Source organism: Mustelus asterias, chromosome 1 (assembly GCF_964213995.1).
Source record: "Mustelus asterias chromosome 1, sMusAst1.hap1.1, whole genome shotgun sequence".
Taxonomy (NCBI): domain Eukaryota; kingdom Metazoa; phylum Chordata; class Chondrichthyes; order Carcharhiniformes; family Triakidae; genus Mustelus; species Mustelus asterias.
Genome location: NC_135801.1, coordinates 83,526,734 through 83,550,185, shown reverse-complemented (window position 1 = coordinate 83,550,185; position 23,452 = coordinate 83,526,734). Strand labels below are relative to the sequence as shown.

The 23,452-nt window shown below is 42.8% G+C and overlaps 1 protein-coding gene across 1 annotated transcript in view; it reads right to left on the bottom strand.

Moving 5' to 3' along the window:
• Nucleotides 1-16,522, bottom strand: part of shroom3 (shroom family member 3) — a 412,360-nt gene extending 395,838 nt beyond the window's left edge. The window contains exon 1 of the mRNA XM_078214308.1: nt 16,245-16,522. Within this exon, the coding sequence (XP_078070434.1) occupies nt 16,245-16,394 (150 nt within the window). The 5' untranslated portion in view covers nt 16,395-16,522. The remainder of the gene's footprint in view (nt 1-16,244) is intronic.
• Nucleotides 16,523-23,452: the final 6,930 nt, after the last annotated feature.

Genomic DNA, 23,452 nt, shown 5'->3' with positions numbered 1-23,452 from the left:
CCCTAGACCATGACCCCTTGTTCTGAGATGCATGACACACAGAAAAGCAACTTAGGAAAGCTGAAGCAACATTACTGATACTAGTCATTTCCACAGATGAGGACAATTTGGTGCCTATAGCATTCGTTGTCCTATACTGTCAAGACATGCACTATAACATTGATTCAGAAAAGTTAAATAAGGTTCGAAGAAATAGATTTACGGTTTTGAAATGACAAAGTCTCCAATCTGAAAACTAAGACTCAGGCTATCTGATTAATATAAAGGCGAAATACTGTGAATGCTGGAAATCGGAAATAAAACAAGAAAATGCTGGATAAACTCAACTGGTCTGACAGCATCTGTGGAGAGAGAAACAAAATTAACATTTCAGACCGAAATGATCCTTCTACAAAACTACTGTTCTGTCGAAGGATCACTTAGATCCAAAATGTTAACTCTGTTTCTCTCCACAGATGCTGCAAAGACCTGCCGTCTGGTTAATTCTTTCTGGAAGCATAAATAGTGGAACTCCTGCAGCATTGGTAAATGCACATCCTCTCTAAATTCTCAAAAAAACCCTGTAACTGTCAAACCTGGAGACAGAGAATCGGGGATTCATTTCACCCCTCCACAATTGTCATAACACAACAGTATCATGAAAGGAGTGGATGTGATGAAGGAGCTTTGGTGGACAGTCAGTCTCCTCCAAATCTTGAGACTCCTGCCCTGCTGACAATGTAAAACACTTTAGCGAGATGTACAAAAGCACAGTTCTCCAACAGGCACAAAAATCAATCACACACTGCATTCCTTCGTCACTATTCATCTTAATCCACTTGTACATTAAAGATGATCCAAATAGGTTGGCAGCTGCCAGGATCACTCAAAGCAGAACAGAAATGATCAAATGAACATTATAAGAATGCCCAAAATCTATCTTTGGGACTGTAATGCTGGGAAACCAGGATAGAATATTTAAAATAATTAAGAGGAAATTCTTCAAATTATTTGGGGTTGAAAGTGAACCAGAATTAGCAGTTGTAATCTCAAGAACATGGATCTGTTACAGCACTGCTTATATAAAACTCAGCTTTCAAACTGAAGTGCGTGGCAATGTCATCATTACTCCAAGTAAAGAGGGTGAAGGGAACACAGCAGGAGTGGAACTGAGATGGGATGCCTTTGGAAGACTTAAAGCTCAGGATCAGTGTCCTGAGATCATGAACACCATAATGAAAGAGACATCACTAACACCATAATGAGAGGGAGAGAGTGCAAGAACTGTGCACAGTTGACTGGTTTCTCTCACGCGTAAGGGTGCAATAATATTTTATCCATATTGGAAGAAAGGAAGTTGAGCTAAATACTGCTGAAATTGATAAACAACTGGGGAGGGGGTGGGGGAGAGAATGCCCTTTCAGAGAGTTGGTGAAGACTCGATGGGCTGAATCACCTCCTGCTGCACTGTCGGGTTTCTGTAGTTCAATGCTGCTATTTTGTGGACATTAAACAGAGCAACAGCCCATCCTATAGGTATCAGAAAAAGACTTTGGAAACTAGAGGATTTGTTTCCAGAGGTTCCCCCAACCTCTGCTATAACAGCAGTGCAAAAGCTGGGAATATCTCAGAAAAATAAATTATAATTTCTCTGCTGTTTCTGTCAAAATTAGAGCTTTTGAGAGAATGAGAAATGGAGAATGCTCAGAGTATTTATGTGGCACTGTCTTCCAACACCATATATTTTAAAATCACTAAAATAAGCTGTAAAACGTGTAGGATATCAGAGATACCCCATTATACTCATTCTACCCCACAGTTCAGATTCCAAATTTGAAGTGTTCAGCCTTTCGGGACCAGTATAATGTCATAGCGAGAAATTTCTAACCAGTATCTAGGTGAAGAAACTGAGGGCATTATGGCTAAGTTTGCTGATGATACAAAATGATGATGCGGCACGGTAGCGCAGTGGTTAGCACTGCTGCTTCACAGCTCCAGGGTCCCGGGTTCGATTCCCGGCTCGGGTCACTGTCTGTGTGGAGTTTGCACATTCTCCTCGTGTCTGCGTGGGTTTCCTCCGGATGCTCCGGTTTCCTCCCACAGTCCAAAGATGTGTGGGTTAGGTTGATTGGCCAGGTTAAAAATTGCCCCTTAGAGTCCTGAGATGCATAGGTTAGAGGGATTAGTAGGTAAATATGTGAGGGTAGGGCCTGGGTGGGATTGTGGTCGGTGCAGACTCGATGGGCCGAATGGCCTCCTTCTGCACTGTAGGGTTTCTATGATTCTATGAAAATTAGTCGGAGGGACAGGTAGTATTGAGGAGGCGGGTAGGCTGCAAAATGACTTGGACAGGTCAGAAGAGTGGGCAAAGAAATAGCAGATACAAAGCAACATGGGAAAGTGTGACATCTGCACTTCGATAGGAAGAATAGAGGAATAGACAGTTTTCTAAATGGGGAGAGAATTCAGAAATTGGAAGCACAAAGGGACTTGGGAGTCCTAATTCAAGATTCTCTGAAGGTTAACTTGCAGGTTGAGTTGGTAGTTAGGATCTCAAAATGAAATGTTAGCATTCATTTTGAGAGGACTAGAATACAAAAGAAGAAATGTACTGCTGAGGCTTTATAAAGCTCTGGTAAAAACCACATTTGGAATATTGTAAGCAATTTTGGGCCCCGTATCCAAAGAAGGATGTGCAGGCCTTGGAGAGGGTTCAGAGGAGGTTTATAAGTATGATCCCGGGAATGAAAAGCTTGATGAATGAGAAGCGTTTGAGGTCTCTGGGTCTGTACTCGATGGAGTTTAGAAGGATGAGGGGGAATTCCATTGAAACTTACAGAATACTGAAAGGCCTGGATAGAGTGGACGTGGGGAAGATGTTTTCATTAGTAGGAGAGATTAAGATCTGAGGGCACAGCCTCAGAGTAAAGGGATGACTCTTTAGAACTGAGAAGAGGAGTAGTTTCTTCAGCCAGAGGGTGGTGAATCTGTGGAATTCGTTGCCACAGAAGGCTGTGAAGGCCAGGTCATTGAGTATATTTAAGACAGAGATAGATCGGTTTTTGATTGGTAAGGCGATCAAAGGTTACAGGGAAAAGGCGGGAGAATGGGGTTGAATACTTATCAGCCATGATTGAATGGCAGAGCAGACTCAATGGGCCATATGGCCTAATTCTGCTCCAATATCTTATGGTTTTATGCTATCTACAGGTGTCAATGATGATTCAGTTGCTCAAATGCTCCTTACAGACTACGGTCGCAACTTCAATTCTCCTGTTAATGAGTTAACCGGTCTTAGCTACAGCAACATTAGGGGTACTACCAATAATCTCAACATCATGGGATAAGGAAAAAGAAAAACAAGATCGGTAAGCATTCTCATTCCGGACTCTGGCGTGCAACTGCTTGTGAACCTCAGCAGAGTATAGGACTGGCTTAGCTATGTACTCTTAAAAATGAAAGCTATTTAATATTTATTTGGGGAAATTACCCATAGACGTGATGTTATTTTCAATAACCATGTTCAATTCTTAGTGTGCAAAATGCACGAATCCATAAGCAAGTGATAGTGTTGTATTGAGAAACATTTGTTACTTACGCTTCATGTTTACCATTTCAAAATTTGGGGATTTAAGAAGCCATCTTAATGATTTGAAGTAGTGACGAGAGGAACTCTTATTTTTTTGTAAAGCTGAGAAACCTACCATAGGGGATTGTCTATAATTGGAGGAACAGCTGTGGACAATTTATCTTCATGCATTACATTCACACCCTGGGCTTTAGAGTGAGTTAAATATGAATCTGGAACACATCAAATTATACAGAGTGTAGCCTGCACCAAAAAAAAATAAAACTATTGTAAGTAGCAGCACCAGTGATTAAATACCCCAGTTTGGGGGATAATTTTTCACTTATGTAATCTGCAATCCAGGATACAGAAGATTTGTGTGAAAGCATTTTTCTCTTTAAAAAAAATTCTCCATCAGATGTGGATCTGAGATTATCTATAAAACTCACAAGTCTGAGGTTGGCCCACAATTTGAATGGTTTCCATTCTGGTTTTCCACACAAATATTTTCAAAATTGTATATAAATTGAAGCATTGCCCATATACAAGATTGAAGCCGCTGAAACCAATCATTCAAATGCTATACTGCACCGTCCACTTTGAGATTTGTCACTCATCTAATTTATTTAATGCCATAATACAGCGGCACAGTGATTAACACTGCTGCCTCACAGCGCCAGGGACCTGGGTTCGATTCCCAGCTTCGGTCACTGTCCGTGTGGAGTTTGCATGTTCTCCCCGTGTCTGCGTGGGTTTCCTTCGGGTGCTCCAGTTTCCTCCCACAGTCCAAAGATGTGCTGGTTTCGTGCATCGTCCATGCTAAATTTCTCCTCAGTGTACCTGAACAGGCACCAGAGTGTGGCGATGAGGGGATTTTCACAGTAACTTCATTGCAGTGAGAATGTAAGCCTACTTGTGACCAATAAATAAACTTTAACTTTAAAAACAAAATACTGCAAGGCATTGGAAATCTGAAATAAAAACAGAAAATGCTGGAAAAACTTCAATTGGAAAGTTGCTGAGCTTGATGTTAAATTCATGACATCTGTCAAATCTCTCGAGCTCCCACCTATCCCTTATCTGCTACTTTGTTCCACCCTCCCTTAAACAGTATAAACTCCATCACGTTTCTCCCTCTCTTTAGCTTTGAAGAGTCACTTTCCTAACTAACCAAGATCCCCCTGTACTTTTTGATAACCTTCTTCGCTATCAACGATACCTCCTAATTTAGTATCATCTGCAAACTTACTAACCATGCCTTATACATTCATTTCCAAATCATTTATACAAATAACAAGGGTCCTAACACCACACCACAGCCTCCAGTCTGAGAAACAACCTTCGACCATAGAACATAGAACAGTACAGCACAGAACAGGCCCTTCGGCCCACGATGTTGTGCCGAGCTTTATCTGAAACCAAGATCAAGCTATCCCACTCCCTATCATCCTGGTGTGCTCCATGTGCCTATCCAATAACCACTTAAATGTTCCTAAAGTGTCTGACTCCACTATCACTGCAGGCAGTCCATTCCACACCCCAACCACTCTCTGCGTAAAGAACCTACCTCTGATATCCTTCCTGTATCTCCCACCACGAACCCTATAGTTATGCCCCCTTGTAATAGCTCCATCCACCCGAGGAAATAGTCTTCGAACGTTCACTCTATCTATCCCCTTCATCATTTTATAAACCTCTATTAAGTCTCCCCTCAGCCTCCTCCGCTCCTCCGATCCCTCTGCTTCCTACCATTGAGCCAATTTTAAATCCAGTTAGCTAGCTCTCACTGGATCCCAGCAACCTAACCTTCCAGACTTGCCAGCCATGCGGGACCTTGTCAAAGGCCTTGCTGAAGTCCATATAGACAACATCTACTGCCCCACCCTCATCCATCCTCTTGGTTACCTCTTCAAAAAACTCAAGGATTTGTGAGACATGACTGCCCACATACAAAGCCGTGCTATCAGTAATCAGACCTTAACTATCCAAATGTTGGCAGATCATGTCTTCAGAATTGCCTCCAGTAACTCACCTACCACTGATGTCAGGCTCACCGGCCTGTAATTCCCCGGCTTGTCTTTGCTACCCTTCTTAAACAATGGAACAACATTAGCCACCCTACAGTCTTCCAGAACTTCGCCTGTGGAAAGAGATGAAGCAAATATCTCTGCAAGGGCCTCTGTAATTTCTTCCCTAGCCTCACATAAAATCCAAGGATACACTTGATCAGGCACCTTAAGGTGCTTCAAGGTGCTTGATTTATCCACCTTAAGGTGCTTCAAGGCTACAAAGAAATACCTCCTCCCTAGTAATATGCCGGTGGGCCAAGACGTCATCACTTGTTCCCCTTATTTCTTTAGCACCCATACTTTTCTCCTCAGTAAACACCGAGGAGAAATATTCATTAAAAATCATGAAGTCACTGTCTCCCATTCTGCAGTTTTCATTAAAATATTTGCATCTGTGTTGTCCGATCACCATGATTCAGAGCACCCTCCGTGCTCTCATCCCCACGTACTCCCCGTGTTGGAGATCTCTACTGCCTCCTGAAGATACACAAGGCAAACACACCCGGCCATCCCATCGTATCGGGGAGTGGGACCCTGTGCGAGAACCTCTCCGGCTACGTCAAGGACATCCTGAAACCCATTGTACAAAGAACCCCCAGCTTTTGTCGCGACACTACGGACTTACTACAGAAACTCAGCACACATGGAGCAGTTGAACCAGGAGTACTCCTCGTCACAATGAATGTCTCGGCACTCTACACCAGCATCCCCCACGACGATGGCATTGCTGCAACTGCCTCAGTACTCAACGCCGACAACTGCCAGTTTCCAGATGCAATTTTACAACTCATCCGCTTCATCCTGGACCACAATGTTTTCACCTTCAACAACCAGTTCTTCATCCAGACACACGGAACAGCCATGGGGACCAAATGCGCACCTCAATATGCCAACATCTTCATGCACAGGTTTGAACAAGACTTCTTCACCGCACAGGACCTTCAACCGATGCTATACACGAGATACATCGATGACATTTTCTTCCTTTGGACTCATGGCGAACAATCACTGAAACAACTATATGATGACATCAACAAGTTCCATCCCACCAGACTCACCATGGACTACTCTCCGGAATCAGTTGCATTCTTGGACACACACATCTCCATTAAGGACGGTCACCTCAGCACCTCACTGTACCGCAAGCCCACGGATAACCTCACGATGCTCCACTTCTCCAGCTTCCACCCCAAACACGTTAAAGAAGCCATCCCCTACAGACAAGCCCTCCGTATACATAGAATCTGCTCGGATGAGGAGGATCGCAACAGACACCTGCAGACACTGAAAGATGCCCTCATAAGAACGGGATATGGCGCTCGACTCATCGATCGACAGTTCCGACCCGCCTCAGCGAAAAACCGCACCGACCTCCTCAGAAGACAAACACGGGACACGGTGGACAGAGTACCCTTCGTCGTCCAGTACTTACCCAGAGCAGAGAAGCTACGACATCTCCTCCAGAGCCTTCAACATGTCATTGATGAAGACGAACATCTCGCCAAGGCCATCCCCACACCCCCACTTCTTGCCTTCAAACAACCGCACAACCTCAAACAGACCATTGTTCGCAGCAAACTACCCAGCCTTCAGGAGAACAGTGACCACGACACCACATAACCCTGCCACAGCAACCTCTGCAAGACGTGCCGGATCATCGACACGGATGCCATCATCTCACGTGAGAACACTATCTACCAGGTACACGGTACCTACTCTTGCAACTCGGCCAACGTTGTCTACCTGATACGCTGCAGGAAAGGATGTACTGAGGCATGGTACATTGGGGAGACCATGCAGACGCTACAACAACAGATGAATGAACACCGCTCAACAATCACCAGGCAAGACTGTTCTCTTCCTGTGGGGGAGCACCTCAGCGGTCACGGGCATTCAGCCTTGGATCTTCAGGTAAGCGTTCTCCAAGGCGGCCTTCACGACACACTTCAGCGCAGAGTCGCTGAGCTGAAACTGATAGCCAAGTTCCGCACACATGAGGACGGCCTAAACCAGGATCTTGTGTTTATGTCACACTATCAGTAACCCCTACAGTTTGCCTCCTGGACTTGCAGAATCTCACCGGCTGTCCTGTCTGGAGACAATGCACATCTCTTTAACCTGTGCTTAATGCTCCCTCCACTCACATTATCTGTCTCTTTAAGACCTGGTTGGCTGTAGGGATTCGCATTCTAATCAGTATTCTGTAACTTGATTTTGTGTCTCTGTGTCCTGTTTGAGAGCATATTTCCACTCCATCTGACGAAAGAGCCGCGCTCCGAAAGCTAATGGCATTTGCTACCAAATAAACCTGTTGGACTTTAACCTGGTGTTGTTAAAACTCTTACTCTCCCATCACTCACAGCCAAATCCTTGTATTATTCCAGTACCACCCTAGAACTTAAGGGCAATGTGGGATCCTCTTCCCGATAACCAATTGCCCTTGCTGACATCCAATCCAAGCCCTGTCATCATTTTCATACCAAGCGTAAGCAACATAATGACTTATTTTTCTCATGGGTTAAGACTGTCCATGCAGCCACCATCTTACAATTTGTTTGCCTGCTACTCTCCAGCTACCTTCCTGCCCTTTGCACTCCCAATCCTGACCTTGCATTATACTACATTTACTTGTCCCTGCGGCCCTGAACAGGTTTATTTTCTCTCCAAAATCCACCTTTTGCATCTTTAATACGTTCCATACCCAAATATGAATATGAATATTCAATACTTACCTTGACAAATGCTTGCCAGCATCCTTAAATGGTTCCCCTTGCAGAGATACCTTTTTTTTTCTCTTTAAAATCACCACTAAGCATTTAAAAAATCATCCTAATCCCACTTTCCTTTTTCTAAACCCCCTGTCATCAGCAAATACTTGAACAATAATGTTGTCCAAATGCATCTCTCCCAAAATTCTCCTTTAAATCCTTATAATCTGGTATTGCCTGCACAAGGTTGTTACTGACAATTCTAGTTTTCATATTATATGGAAAAGTTGTTCCAGTTTTAAATGTATTCTGATGCTACTCAGCCTGCTGTCTCCACTGCCACCTTGTTGTTGGATCTGGAGCCTGATCTCAAATTAAAGATGATCCAGATCAGTCTCCAACTGAACACTGAGAAAACCATAGCTTTTTTTTGGTTCTTGATAAACATTCCATATACTTCTCCCAACTACAGTTCCCTTCTTTGCTGCTCTATGTGTTTATTCAGTGCCCTGTCCAACCCAGAAAAGAGGTTCCAATGCTGTATGTATTCATCACAAAGGCCTCTAATTTCAACTTTGTAACATGTCCTCACTCCTATCTCCATCTTCATTGAAACCATTAAGGCTCAACTCAAGACTTGACTTCTCCAAAACAACGTCTTGAGCTCTTGCTTATACGCCTGGCAATTTATCCAAAAAACAGTCACCTACATCCTGTCCCACACTAGTTCACCCACAATCCTGTCATCTCTTACCTTGCTATCTCCCAACGCACCAAATTCAAATCCTTGCCTTCAACTACAAACTACGTAGCCTCACCCCAACCTACTTTTACAATATGCCCTATTCAGTGTTTCTAGGCTACAAGGTTTAGCTGTTTTTCTTACTGTCAGCAAACTGAAGGATTTTCCAACTACAGTTTGTAAATCCTTTGTACCAAGGGGGGGACAAAGCTCACGATAATATTCTACTCTAATACTGAGCTTCAAGCTTGGACACAATCGGCCTTGGACGATGTGCAGCACAGATTCATCAAGATATTACCAAGCCTCCAATGGTTACAAGGATCGATTACAGAACCTAAGCTTGTATTCACTGGAATGCAGAAGGTTCAGAAGGATTTAGTTGACCTTTGAAGGATTTTCTTTTGAAGAGGAATTGATAGATTAGAAACTTTTCCACTGTTGGAAGAGTCTAGGACAAGGAGCGTATCAAAGCCAAGCCATTAAGAGGAGAAATTAGAAAACAGTTCTTCATACAAAGGGTTGTTGAAGTGTAGAACTCACTCCAATAAAATGCAGTAGATGCTAACTCAAATAAAAAAATTTAATTTGAGATTGATTTTCATTAACAAAGGTATAAAAGGATACAGAGCCAAGGCAGGTGGAGTTAAGATACAGATGGTTATGATTCACTGAATGGTGGAACAGGCTCAAGGCGCTGAATATCTGCTCCCATTCCAAAATTCTTCTAATGGCAAATCCAGAAGATCATCCATGCTCAGCTCGAAGGAGGTAGATCTTTTGGGGGCGGCCTGATGGCACAGTGGCCTCAAAGCGCCAGGGACCTGGGTTCGATTCCCAACTTGGGTCACTGTCTGTGCGGAGTCTGCAAGTTCTCCCTGTGTCTGTGCGGTTTTCCTCCGGATACTCTGGTTCTCTCCCACAGTCCAAAGACATGCTGGTTAGGTGCACTGGCCATGCTAAATTCTCCCTCAGTGTACCCGAACAAGTGCCGGAATGTGGTGACGAGGGGATTTTCACTGCAGTGTTCATGTAAGCCCACTTGTGACACTAATAAATAAACTAAAACTAAACTAAACTGAACTAAACATGCTGTACCCAGGGTGAACCTTCCTATAGAAAATTGGACAGTCACAATCCAGTACCTCAATGAAGAAGACCTGATCATCGGACAAAATAGACCACAGACTGGCATCAACAACCTCACCCAGATAGGTGTTAGAAAGATTGTTGCGAAGAAGTAGAAAATTTACTCTTACTATATGGATATTCTTCTGAAGGTTAGGAACTGTTAAAGATTTATAAGACACGATGAAAATCTGTGGATTTTACTTTATGTTTGATAAGTTAATAGCCGGATAAGCCACAAGTAACTAAATGACACTTGAAAAAGTAAAGCCAAAAATGCTGGGAATCTGATGAAGCATCCCACCCAGTCTCTTCAAAATACATAAGCTTTGTACTTGCAGCATTTGTATTTTGCCAAGCCAAAGTTAGATATGGCATGACATGCAAATTAATGAATTTAAGGACAGTTACTTTGGTAAAATAAAATATTTTGTCAGTGATTGCGAACCTTTTCTGAGCTTCCATTATCGTAAAGCCACACTTCTGTAATGCAGGCAATTACAGTCAGTAAAGTGAAATACTCTCCTCTCTTGTTTGGATGAAATCATGAGTGAGTTATCAGCAGTAATGTAATATCAACAAGATACAATTTATCGCCCACTCGATCTTCATAATATAGCCAAGTTAAACAGATTAAAGAATTTCAATATGCACATACATTTTAAATATGCACTACATTAATGCAAATTGTAAAAGGGTTCTTATGGCACCATGAGTAAATGGCCAACCGCATGCTGTTTCTCATTATTACATTATTTCTATAAAACAGAGAGGATGTCAATGTATTTGATAATACTTTGCATCTGGCCTGTTGCTCGTTTGACAATGTTTGATGCATAGAGTGGAATAATGGTCGATTCAGAGCACTGGCTATTCAGATCTTGATAAATGCAAAAACTCACTCAAAATGTTTGATTCAAAGAGCTAGCTATCCACCACATGTTCAATGTGTTCAGATTAACGATTGTGAGCTATTGCAATGTTAAAAAAGTTATTTGATAAGAGAACACCTGGTAAACAAAAAGATCCAATTACATATAATCATTTAGAAATCAGTATGAAAAATATAAAGATTAAATTATAGGGTCGGCTGCTACATTGTACTTCATCCAACATCTCCCATCTGGAAGTTTTAATGCTACTTACCAGGAAAAATAAATGTTATTTTACTATTTGTACAATGCCAATATGAACTTTAAAAATGCGAACCCTTTGCCAAGCCAGCCACAATACACCCATTAATACAAACCTGAACTACAAGGCAATGTCTTTTAATCTTACTGTTACTTGACAAATGGGTTAACGCACCACTTCCTTTTTGATTTTCCATACTGAAAACCAACTAATTGAATATAATTTTTAAAAATAAATGATGTTTTAAATAAAAGGACTTACTGTATAACAGGCAGACTAGGAAGTCTGGAACTGTTCTTTAAAAGTGATGCCCCTTTTACGGTTTAAATAAACCAGGCTGACAAAGCTGCACATGTTTTTGGCATTCCTTTGCCAATCCTGGAACACAGCCAAAGTTTCAGCCACATTCCACATGTTCACTTCCCAGCTTCTATGAGACAGCTTCTTAAACATGGACCTTGATATCAGTTTGGATGGAAGCCTCTTGTTCTCTCTTTTTTTCTCAGTTTAAGAAAAGTTTTTCACTGAGCAAATAAAAAATGAGCTCATTGGCATGGACAACTGACTTCAGACAATATGCAAAAGTTGTAAATTTGTAGGTTATTATGAAAAAGACTGCTTTAAGGTCACATTTCACAAACTCACTAAAAGAAGACAGACTCTTTTTGGCTCGGCATTGTTCATCACAGAGCTTTTCAAGTCTACTCTTATGTATGTCGAATTCACCATGTCACTCTGCACCAGGCTCTCAACACAAATGTAGCGCGTTGTTCCCTGTGCTCAGAATGAACAAATATCAGTTTTCAAATGCTGACTTCAAACAGAGTTTTAGGAATCAAATATGAAATAGAATACAATTCCCAGTTCACTCACTTGAAGCTGTGTAATGAAAGATTGCTTTTCTAAAAATAAAAGGAAGTAATCTAAAAACATAACTGAAGTACTGTCAGATAAATTCCAGAATAAACTGGAAAACATTTTGTTTACAGCCCTTGGAAGATAGAAGTGTTGTACTATAAAGAGATGCAAATGCAGTGAATATTCCATAATGCAGCTCAAAGGATCAAGAACCATGGTTGTAGCTGGAAGTCTTACAGAATGTAGGATAATCCAATGTACTAATTTGTATTTCTCCTTCTCCCCCAACCCATGCAGCACTAACATTTCATAACAGTTTGGTTTCCAGCTAACCAAATACTAATTAGAATCCCAATAAACACCATGCATTGTAAAATTGAACCATAGAATCCCTACTTTCAGGAAGAAGCCATCCAGCCCATCGAGTCTGCACCAACTCACAAAAAGAGCATACCACCTAGTCCTCTCCTCTGCCCTAGCCCTGTAACCCCACGCATTTACCTTGGCTAATCCACCTAACCTACACATTTTTGAATTGACTAACTTTGTTACCTTTTCAGTAATCTGCTCGGGACATTACTTACACAAATATTTGTTATGTTGTTATTTTAAGTAAATCAACCAGTTTAATGAAGCAGTTAAACACCAAGGTTTTGATGATGTCCATTCACTACTTAAAACTTTGCTTTCATGTTTTATAATGCCAGAAATGCTCAAATGAATCAGAGAAGGAGGATTAAGGAAGCAGAAAGAAGCAGGAAAGCAAAATTTCCCCAAGAATTAAAAGGCAATGTAATTTTTTCTTCTCATTGACTTGCCCTGCTTCCTACCTCTGCGGCACTGATTCATTGGTGTAACAATTCCCCAGAGTTCTTGGCACCCTCCTGTACCAAGAGATTATTCTTCACTGTGAGTCTCAACATTAAATGGAGTAGATTTTCTGGCTGCAGGGGAAAATCACAAGCAACCTTTTCTTGTAATCAACAAATTTTACAGACATAAATTTTCAACAGTGGTCACTGCTTGCAATCAGAAAAGGGAAACTCTCGTTGATTTTCTCTGCCTAAGCTAGGAACATTGAAACCTCTTTAGAAATAAGAAAGGAGTAGATCATAAGTCCCTCGACTGTGCCTCGGCCATTTAATGCGATCATGGCTGACCTTCTGCCTCAACTCCACTTTCCAGCACAGATCCTTCGATTCCCTGAGACACCAAAAGATCTACTTCAGCCTTAAATATATTCAATGATGGAATATTCACAATCCTTTGGGGTAGACAATTCCAAAGATTCACAACCCTTTGAGTGAAGAAATTTCTCTTCATTTCAATTCTTATTAGCCTACAGGGACTGTGCCCCCATATTCTAGATTCCCCAAATCAGGGGAAACAATCTCCCCGTCCACCCTGTCAAACTCAGATCTTGCAGTTTTAATGAGCTCATCTCTCATTCTTCTAAACACCAGAAATTATTGGCCCAGTTTACTTATCTGCTCATCATAGGGCCACCCTCTCATCCCAACGGTCAATTTAATGAACATTTGCTAAGCTGCCCCCAATGTTAATCCTTCTTGAGATACAGAGGCCAAAATTACACACACAACTCCAGGTTATGTGACCTCCGTAGCTAAACTGAGCACAGGTTGGGAATTATACTGGTGACTTCCTTGGAGTTTCCAGTTATACATAGTTGCTAATGTTGAAAGAAAATCACCAAGGGAGGATACTGATAAGAAATGGAAAATGATACAAGCATTCAAATAATATTTTTTAGTGGCTGAGTATAATAGATTTAAAGATTCTACCTTTTAATCTGGAACATGAATTTGAAAATGCTAAAATATTACAGTACACCAATGTCCAATTGACAGTTTTGAAATATGCAGTACTATTCCCAGTATTCAAAGTATTTTTAACAAAATAGTTGCTTCACCAGTCACACTCCTTTTAGTTTTTTTCCTCCACTCTTTAGGTTCCACCTAAGTTTATGCCATTCCATAATTGAGACACGATGAAGTGTCTTGAAAGACAGATTCAAAAAAATTGTAAACTGCTGACCAAGGGCCAACGATTTTTAATCAGTCAAAATAATGGTAACAGCAAAATGGAAATTGCATCTTCTTCCAATAGTTCATCGGGTATATTGACCATTCATTTAGTGCTATTTTCTCCTTCTTAGGCTTTGAATTGAATTGTTCAGTTCTGCAATTGACAAAAGCTATGGTGCAACTAAGGAGGTTACACTATTCATCATTTACACCCGAGCAGCCATAGGTGCTGTCATGGTCGTTCAGTCAACGCGCCAAAGTTTTCCAACTCAAAACTACCATTACTTTTTAACAGTTTGAAATAATTACTAAACAAGACTGGCATAATATTCAGAACTTATTATCCATCCAGGGCTGGGGTACATCAGTTTTCACGCATCAGCAACATCTGTCTAGGAGGTCTCCTGAAGCAAGCTACCACAATGCAATCAGCTCACAACAGCACATTAAGGAACAATGGAAGAGTGTAAGGGCAGCACAACCTTCTCGTGCGCTGAGTGATTAGTCTTTGTTTTCCAATGAGTAGTGGTGCCAGATTCTATATTAAAAAGCTACCACTGCACTAAAATTAAACAGAAGATAGAAGTTGAACCTCCAACTTCAGTTTCGTGAGCGTGGCTATTCATGAGTACCAGCAGTATTCAGTCATTATTCAGCTTTTGCTCAAAATGTTTCTGCTTTCCAAAAGCTGCTTGTTCACATTGGGATAGAATTCATGGGCTACTCTCTGTTACTGGAGTGGGTGTACTTTAGGTTTGTCCAGACAATGGTACTCAGTCTGGAGTAGCTCGAAGGGGAAGAGATGGAGAGGTTGAGTGTGAATAATGCAAGGGGAAGAAGGAGCTTACAGGTTTGGTAAACAATCAACTTTTCAGAAGTTGTAACCTGATAGAAACATCGGGATGATTTCCAGCCCCTCTCCCCACTCCCTCCCATTCCAGAAAAAAGGAGGTAATTTGCATTGCAATTATATCCGCATCTCCTAAGGAGATTAAATGCTGCTTACCCGATTCATACAAAATGTGGTGTGGCAGTAATATAGTAATCTTAGTTTTACAGACACACACACTTATATAGGCAAACAAGATAAATACAACAGCTAAGTCACGTTGTATCACAAACAGGTTACTGCTTGCCAAATAATCTCCATCACACTTGCTGCCAGTGAGTAATCTGTTTGCACTGCTCTGACCAAGTCTCTCTGGAACTTCAGCATCATCCAGGAAAGACAAGCACTCCAAATCTTACTCTCTTCCAAACAGGAAGCACCTAATCTACTTCACTGTTCACCTAATCTTCATGTTTCTGACCAAATTTAGACTTGATGCCAGAGTGGAAATCACTGGACAAATAGATCAATAATCTATCGATCAGCTGGAGGAGGAGCCTATTTGTTGACAATTACTCTCCTTATATTGAACTCGCTATACAAACGGGTCGGCAAGACGTTATCACCCGCTAACAGTGTTACTTAAATCATGATGTTATTTCTGTAATTCCATAATCTGACCTGGAAAGTGACCCCAAGCAGAGGTTTGTACCGCGATGCGCTGGTATGCGAGTGCGTCCAAGTGATGCAGCTCCCAGTGGCATCACACACACGGCATGTTTGCTATTAATGGAGTGGGTTGTTGTGGAAACCGGATCCCTTGTACTTATTATTTCAGTACAGAACTTGCATCTCCCTTTATCCCCGAGGAGGGACGCGCTCTTAGTGAGGACAAACCTTCCTCCAGCCATCTGACTTGTTCGGTGCTCCCTCGCCAGAAGCACGGGTGAAAGGGAACAGTAATGCGGATGACAATCTGCATCAAATTTTACACCGATTTCAACAGTGAAAAAAAAATCAACATTTTAAAAACCCATTTGCTTCTATGCAATTCAGGGCACAAACCAAGGGCGACCATTTATTAATAGGCTTCCAAAGGCTGGCTCTGTGTAGCTAGTGTTGCATTAAAGAAAAGGGGAATGCGTTATTTTGTTTTCCTCCCAGTGTGAGAGAGTGATCCTTACCTTGGAAATGATCAGCGGCTCCCCATGTTCAAGACCACCTTTCAGTGTGAATCCCCAGGGAGCGCCTCCCTGCAGGAACACTTGCACAGTCACAGAGTTGGGTCTCCCTTTCTGCTTCTCGGCTCTTGCTCTGTACACGCTGGGCTGCATAATTCCCCCTCTGTTTACACTCAAGATTTTTTTTAAAAAAGCACTCGGATAAAGGAGCTCCAAAATATAATATATATTCTTTTACGATGAAACCTGCCCGGGATCAGAAGCCAGAATCTTGCTGGCCGGTTTGTTTGGGTGGAGAAGCCGCCTTTGCGCTGGTGCACAGTTCACTCAACACCATTCCTTCCAGCACTCCAGCATCATCTCAATGGCAGATTCAGTGATGCTCGCAGACATCCCCACAGTGTGTTCCTCTCCCTCTTCACTTGGGCAGGGGAAATGCACCCAAGTCTCCTTTTCAAACGCCACCAGGGTCTTTTAAAAAAAAATAAATCCACACAGAATTTATGACAAAGTTGGAAAAGCAGCAGCTGCAGCAGCAACTTTTTCACTTGATTGATTATCTCCTCTCCATCCGATTCTCATTGACCATTTCAATGGGGTTTAGTTTTGTTTTTGGTGCAGAGTAGGTGGGGAGAAGAGGCGCTTCCCTGTCACTGCTCCAGTCTGTCAAACAGAGAGGGGGTGTATTCCAGTCACCTGAGGCTTCTTCTTCTTTCACCCAACACCCCCTCCCCTCCCTCCAGCAAGTGTCACTGGCTAGCGGCCGGCACAGGGAGGTGGGTAAGGGTGCAGCCTGTTGGCGGCTCGCTGGAAGTTAGTGTGGAGCAGGAGGAGTGGGCGCCGGGCGCCGACATTCTGGAGTCCCTGACCCTGTCCGCCTGATGTGGGGCAGAGCCTGGGCTCCTCTCAGCTGCACCGCCTCCCTCTGCCGCACCGGCTGCTCAACAGCGCCTCCTCCCGCTCTGCGGCCTTCCCTGCGGCTTCAGTGCCCGCGCTTCACAGCGCCTCTGCTCTCCGCTCTCTCCTCCGCCCAACCACCACTGACCAGGAAGTTTGGACGCGCACAGCCTCCCCGCATGCGCTCCGGCTGCCTCTGCCGCAAATTCCAGCGGTTATGCGCCGCGCGGCCTCTGGGGGCGCTCTCAGGCCGCCCCCGGAGCGGAGCCAGGACAGCGGGACCTGACTGTCCTCCCAAGTCAAAACCCAATGGAGGAAGGAGGGCAGAAACATCCAAATCTCCAGCAATAAACACCACATGTGTAATAACGCCTGCAAAATGTTAATACACCTTTAAATATTCGATTTCAGCGATAAGGCTCAGATGTTTTTTAACGTTTATTTATTAATGTCACAAGTAGGCTTACATTAACACTGCAATGAAGTTACTGTGAAAATCCCCTAGTCGCCACACTCCGGCACCTGTTCGGGTACACTAAGGGAGAATTTAGCATGGCCAATGCACCTAACCAGCACATCTTTCGGACTGTGGGAGGAAACCCACACAGACATGGAGAGAATGTGCAGACTCCACACAGTGACCCAAGCCAGGAATCGAGCCAGGTCCCTGGCGCTGTGAGGCAGCAGTGCTAACCACTGTGCCACCCAGATGTGAGGGGAGCACAGTCCTGCTTCCCAGTAATATTCCCTGAATCTGTCTCATGCCAAGATCGGGGAGATAAAGCCAGCTATATGCAAATGGCACAACAGTTGGGAGCATGGTGAGCGAGGGGGAAAGTGTTATAACTTCAAGAGGACAAAAATGGTTCCGGGGATGAGGAACAAAAACAGAAAATGCTGGAAAATCTCAGCAGGCCTGACAACATCTGTGGAGAGAGAATAGAGCCAACGTTTTGAGTCAAGATGACCCTTCGTCAGAGTTGACTGACCAAGGGTCAGACCTGCTGGGATTTTCCAGCATTTTCTGCACCCACAGTATTTTGCTTTTATCCGGGGATAAGGAACTTCAGTTAATTAGATTGAGTGAAGAAATTGGGACCGTTTTCCTTGAAGAGGAGAAGGTTGAGAGGAGGTTAGATGGAGGTATTCAAAATCATGAGAGATCGGGACAGAGTTGGCAGGGAGAAATTGTTCCCACAGGTGGCTGGATTCCGAAAGAGAGGGTGCAGATCTAATTGGAAAAGAGCAATGAAGACAGAATCACAGAATTGTTACCACACAGCAATGAGTGGCTAGGATCAGGAGTACACAGGCTAGGAGTGTGGTGGAGGCAGGTTCAACCAATACATTTAAGCGGGAATTAAATTATCATCTGAAAAGGCAGAAGAAGCAGACCTACAGGGGTGAAGACACGATAAATTTCTCATTCAGAGAGCTGGTACAGACACAATGGCTAGAATTTTCCAGTCATTGTCTCCGTCAGGATTTTCCAGTCTTGCTGACAGCAACCTCCTGCCACAGGTTTCCTGGCGGGGGGTGCATAATGACATGGCAAATTGAATGAAGAAACATTTTGTTTCTGTCTTCACTATGGAAGATACAAAGAAATTCCAGTAATAGCTGTAAATCAGGAGATGGGAGGGAGAGAGGAAGTTGGTGAAATTACAATCACGAGGGAGGCTGTATTGAGCAAACTGATGGAACTGCGGGCTGACAAGTCTCTGGGCCCAGACTGACTTCATCCTGGGGTCTTAAAAGAAGTGACTAATGAGGTAGTGGATGCTTTGGTGTTAATTTTATAAAATGTGCTGGATTCTGGAAAGGTTCCATTAGAATGAAAAGTAGAAAATATAACCCCTCTGTTCAAGAAGACAAGGAGGCAGAAAACAGGAAATAATAAGCCAGTGAGGTTGACGGAAGGTGTTAGAATCGATCATTAAGGAGGTTATAGCTGGACGCTCAGAAAAACTCAAGGCAATTGGGAAGAGTCAGCACGGTTCTTTAAAAAGGAAATCATGTTTAACCTATTCGTTGTAGTTCTTTGAAGGAGTGATGTGTGCTGTGGATGGAGGGGAGCCTGTAGATGTGCTGTACTTAGATTCACAGAAGGCTTTTGATAAAGTGCCGCATCCAAGGTCATTCCAGAAAATAAAAGCTCATACTGTAGGGGGTAACGTATTAATGGATAGAAGATTGGCTGGCTGACTGAAAGCAGGATGCTTAAATGGGTCTTTTTCTGATATGCAGTATGCAATGTGTGGAGTCTCACAGGGTCTGTGCTGGGGCATCAACTTTTAACAACTTATATCAATGACTTAGATGGGGGAGCAAAGGCACGATAGCTAAATTTGCAGATGAGACAAGGATAGGTCGGAAAATATGGAGAGGACACAAGAGGTTTGCATCTGGATATAGATAGATTGAGTGAGTGGGCAAAAAATACAGCAGATGGAGTATAATGTGGAAAAATGTGAACCTGTTCTCTTTGGCAGGAAGATTAAAAAACATAGGCCAGAATTTTACCATCTCGCCCGCCATGGGAATCGGAGCGGGCGAGGGGCAGAGCATGGGAAGGTCCGTTGACCTCAGGCGGGATTTGACGGTTTCCTGACGAGTGAGGCCATAAAATCCCGCAGATAGTACTTAAATGGAGATGAACTGCAGAATGCTGAGGTGCAGCAGGATCTAGGTGTTCTAGTGGATGATTCATAAAAAGTTAGTATGTAAGCACAACAAGCAGTTAAGTAGGCTAATATCCTCTATTGCGAAAGGAATCGAACATAAAATTAAGGATGTTACGCTTCAGTCATACAGAGCATTGCTGAGGCCACTTCTCAAATACTATGTCTCGCTTTGGTCTCCTTATTTAACAAAGGGTATAAATGCATTGGAGGCAGTTCAGAGGAGGCTTTGAAAGCTGGAATGAGTGGGCTGTCTTATGAGAATTTTATAAAACCTTGTTTAGGCCACAGATGGATGATTGGGTGCAAATCTGGTCGCCACACTATCGGAAGGACATGATTGCACTGGAGTGGGTGCAGAGGAGATTCACCAAGATGTTGCCCGGGATGGAAAGTTCCAGCTTTGGATTAGCTGGATTTTTCTTTTCTCTGGAGCCGAAGAGGCTAAGGGGATCTGATCAAGGTATACAAAAATATGAGAGGCAAAGATTGGGTAGATCATAAGAATCTTTTCCCCATGGTAGAGGCGCCTAAGACCATAGGGCATCGGCTTAAGGTGAGAAGTAAGTGGATTAGAGGGGATCTAAGGAAAAAGGTTTTTCACCCAGAGGTTGGTGGAAATATGGAATATGCTGCCTGAGAAGATGGTGGAGGCATGTACTCTCACAACTTAAAAGAAGCACTTAAATCGCCAAAGCATAGTAGGCTACGGACCAAGTGCTGGACAATGGGATTGATATTTGATGGTTGGCATAGACATGGAGGGCCAAAGGCCTTGTTTCTGTGCTGTATGACTCTCTGGCCGGAACTCTACCACCTCACATGCCGAGAATCAGAGCGGGTGAGGGTCCAACAATGGAAATCTCTGCTGACCTCAGGTGGGAATTTCCGGTCTCACATGAGCGAGGCCGTAAAATCCTGCCCGATGACTCCAAATAGGTTGGACAGGCTGGGCTTGTTTTTGTTGGAGTTTATAAGAGGGGTGACTTGACTGAAATATATAAGATCCTGAATGGTCTTGACAAGGTGGACTTGAAAAGAATGTTTCCTCTTTTGGGCGAGTCCAGAACTAGGGGGAACCCTTTTAGGACAGATATTTTTTCTCTGAGGGTTGTTGACTTCGGAGCTCTCTGTCTCAGAATGTGGTGGAGGTGGGTTCATTGAATATTTTTAAAGAGAAGATGGATAGATTCTTGTTAGGCAAGGTAATCAAAGGTTATTGGGAGTAGAAAGGAATGTAGAACTCAAAACGCAAACAGATCAGTCATGATCTTATTGAATAGTGAAGCAGGATAAAGGGGCCAATTTTGTATGTTTGTAAGTCATGGGTTAGACTTTCCACTTTGGGTGCAATTGCGACCTGCATCCAAATTGCGCTGGTTAGGTTACAATTCAAGTTTCCACTAAGATTCGATTTAATCATAAATGTAGGAGTTTTCATGAACCAGCAACAATCCGGCAGCATAATACTGTGATTGTTTATATTCATTCAAGATGTATTCTTTGAAGTATTTAACGGTAATAACTTGGCACGGTTTTATTAATAATACAGCTGAAAATTGGTTTAATCACCAAAAATAAACATTTTCAGTAAGGGTGCCAGTCTTCTGTATGTATCCTGATTTAAAATCAATAAAAACTAAAGAACAGTCCAAAGATGTACGGGTTAGGTTGATTAGCTATGCTAAATTGACCCTAGCGTCAGGGGGATTAGCAGGGTAAATGTGCGGGGTTACGGGAATAGGGCCTGGGTGGGATTGTGGTCAGTACAGACTCGATGGACCGAATGGCCTCCTTCTGTATTATAGGGATTCTATGATTCTATAAAGGATCATTGAATAGTTTACTTAGTGTACCCTAGTCATTTTTTTAGTAAGAAAAGGAGCTTAATTCGAAGAGCCACGCAACTGGCAGAATCCTGCAATTTCAACCTGGGAGCATACCCCCTTTTGCAGGAGGTCTTAATGCAGGCAAAATGATTGTGCAAAATAAATGGAAGTGAGTTTGGGCTTCAATCACATTTAAAGTTCTTCAATCTTTCGTTCTGGTCTGACTGATTTCACCTGGATTGCACTGATATTATTAGTGGAAACAAGTGGAGAACCTATCCCTATGTGCTTTGTGCTTTTCTACCCATTACTGGACATAAGGTCAAGGGCAGCATGATTAGAAAGCATCCAGCCATAAGTTTCTAATGCAAGGAGAGCGCTGGGATTTACTGCTGACTGCTAGGTCAGAACAAGAGACTGGGCTGAATATATAATGAAAAGATAAACAGGATAAGTTAAAATAGAAACGTTATATTAGTAGGGCATTTCAATCAGGCAAATATAAATTGGAAATGCCCAAGAGGCCTAGAGCAAAAGGTTGCTTCATGACTTGGTGAGTCAGTTAAATCACAGGAGGAAACTCTCAGCTTGACTTGATAATGGCAACTGACTCTGACAGTGTGCAGCAAATGGAAAACTGTGGGTGAGAATAACATCATTTTAAGGTCAAAATTATTTAGAATTTAACACTGCGAACGCTCTGTCATCCTAAAAAGACCAGCTGTAAAGATATGCAGGAAGCTATATAAACAGTTTGGTTGAATTATTTGCTCATATCTCAAGGGAGTACAAGTGAAGCACCTTCAAGGGAACTAAAGAAAATGCAGGATGAATACAGTAAGCAAGCGTAGGTTCAAAAATACGACTCAAATAGACAAGTGTAAATGAATGAAGACGGACAACCAGCTTCACAAAACCTGTAGAAAATGAGCTTCACTAGTCTTGCAGAAAGTAAGGGGAGGGTTCCATTAGAAAGATTAAAGAAAACTTCAAAATGTGTTAAAAGGTGATCAGAGAGATGTGGAATAATTGGAAATAAACGTAACTACAGATACGACAACAACCAGTAAGAAATTCTTCCTGTACCAAGGCATCAGTATCAATTGGTTGTTGAATTGAACTAACTGATACTTACAATATAATCTCGAAGGGCCAATATCAGGAGAGGCCAGAGAAATCATGCAGGAAGTCAATGAAGTGGCAAAGTCGCATGCAAGCAGCATGAGATTAATTAAGGCAACTGAGTAGGCACTTTTGAGTCATTAGCATATCCGTGAATGTGATTGAACAATGCCTTCCAAATTTAATGCTGAACAAATGAGAATTCTGGGCTATTTACTACCCAGCCGAAAAGCTGGAATCTCGGACGCAGTAACAAAGGAAAATCTTTGTAATCTGTTGGAAAGGAAAGAGAAGCATTGTAGGGAATGGAGGAAAGGAGCTGCTCCAGAAGCTGAGAGGCAGAGATCCCTGGGGGAGGGGGTGAACAGAGAAACATCAGCTCCGTAGCTCGACACTGCTACCAACAGAAGCTGCCAGTGAAGGGACTATCCTCAGAGAATGGGAAGCATACACCGAATATTACCGGATCCACAAACATTGGGAGGAAGGCGCAGAGGAAGGGAGATCCAGACACCAGAGGCTACATGACTGGGGTACCAAGAAGGGCAGCATGTAACTGGCCAGAATTAACCAGGATAACATGGGAGCCATTCCACGAGAGAGGCGGAAGAAGGAATGTCCCTTGGTCCAGAGTATTCAGAAATCAAACCAACTATCTGTGTATGAGCAGCACCCAGAGAAG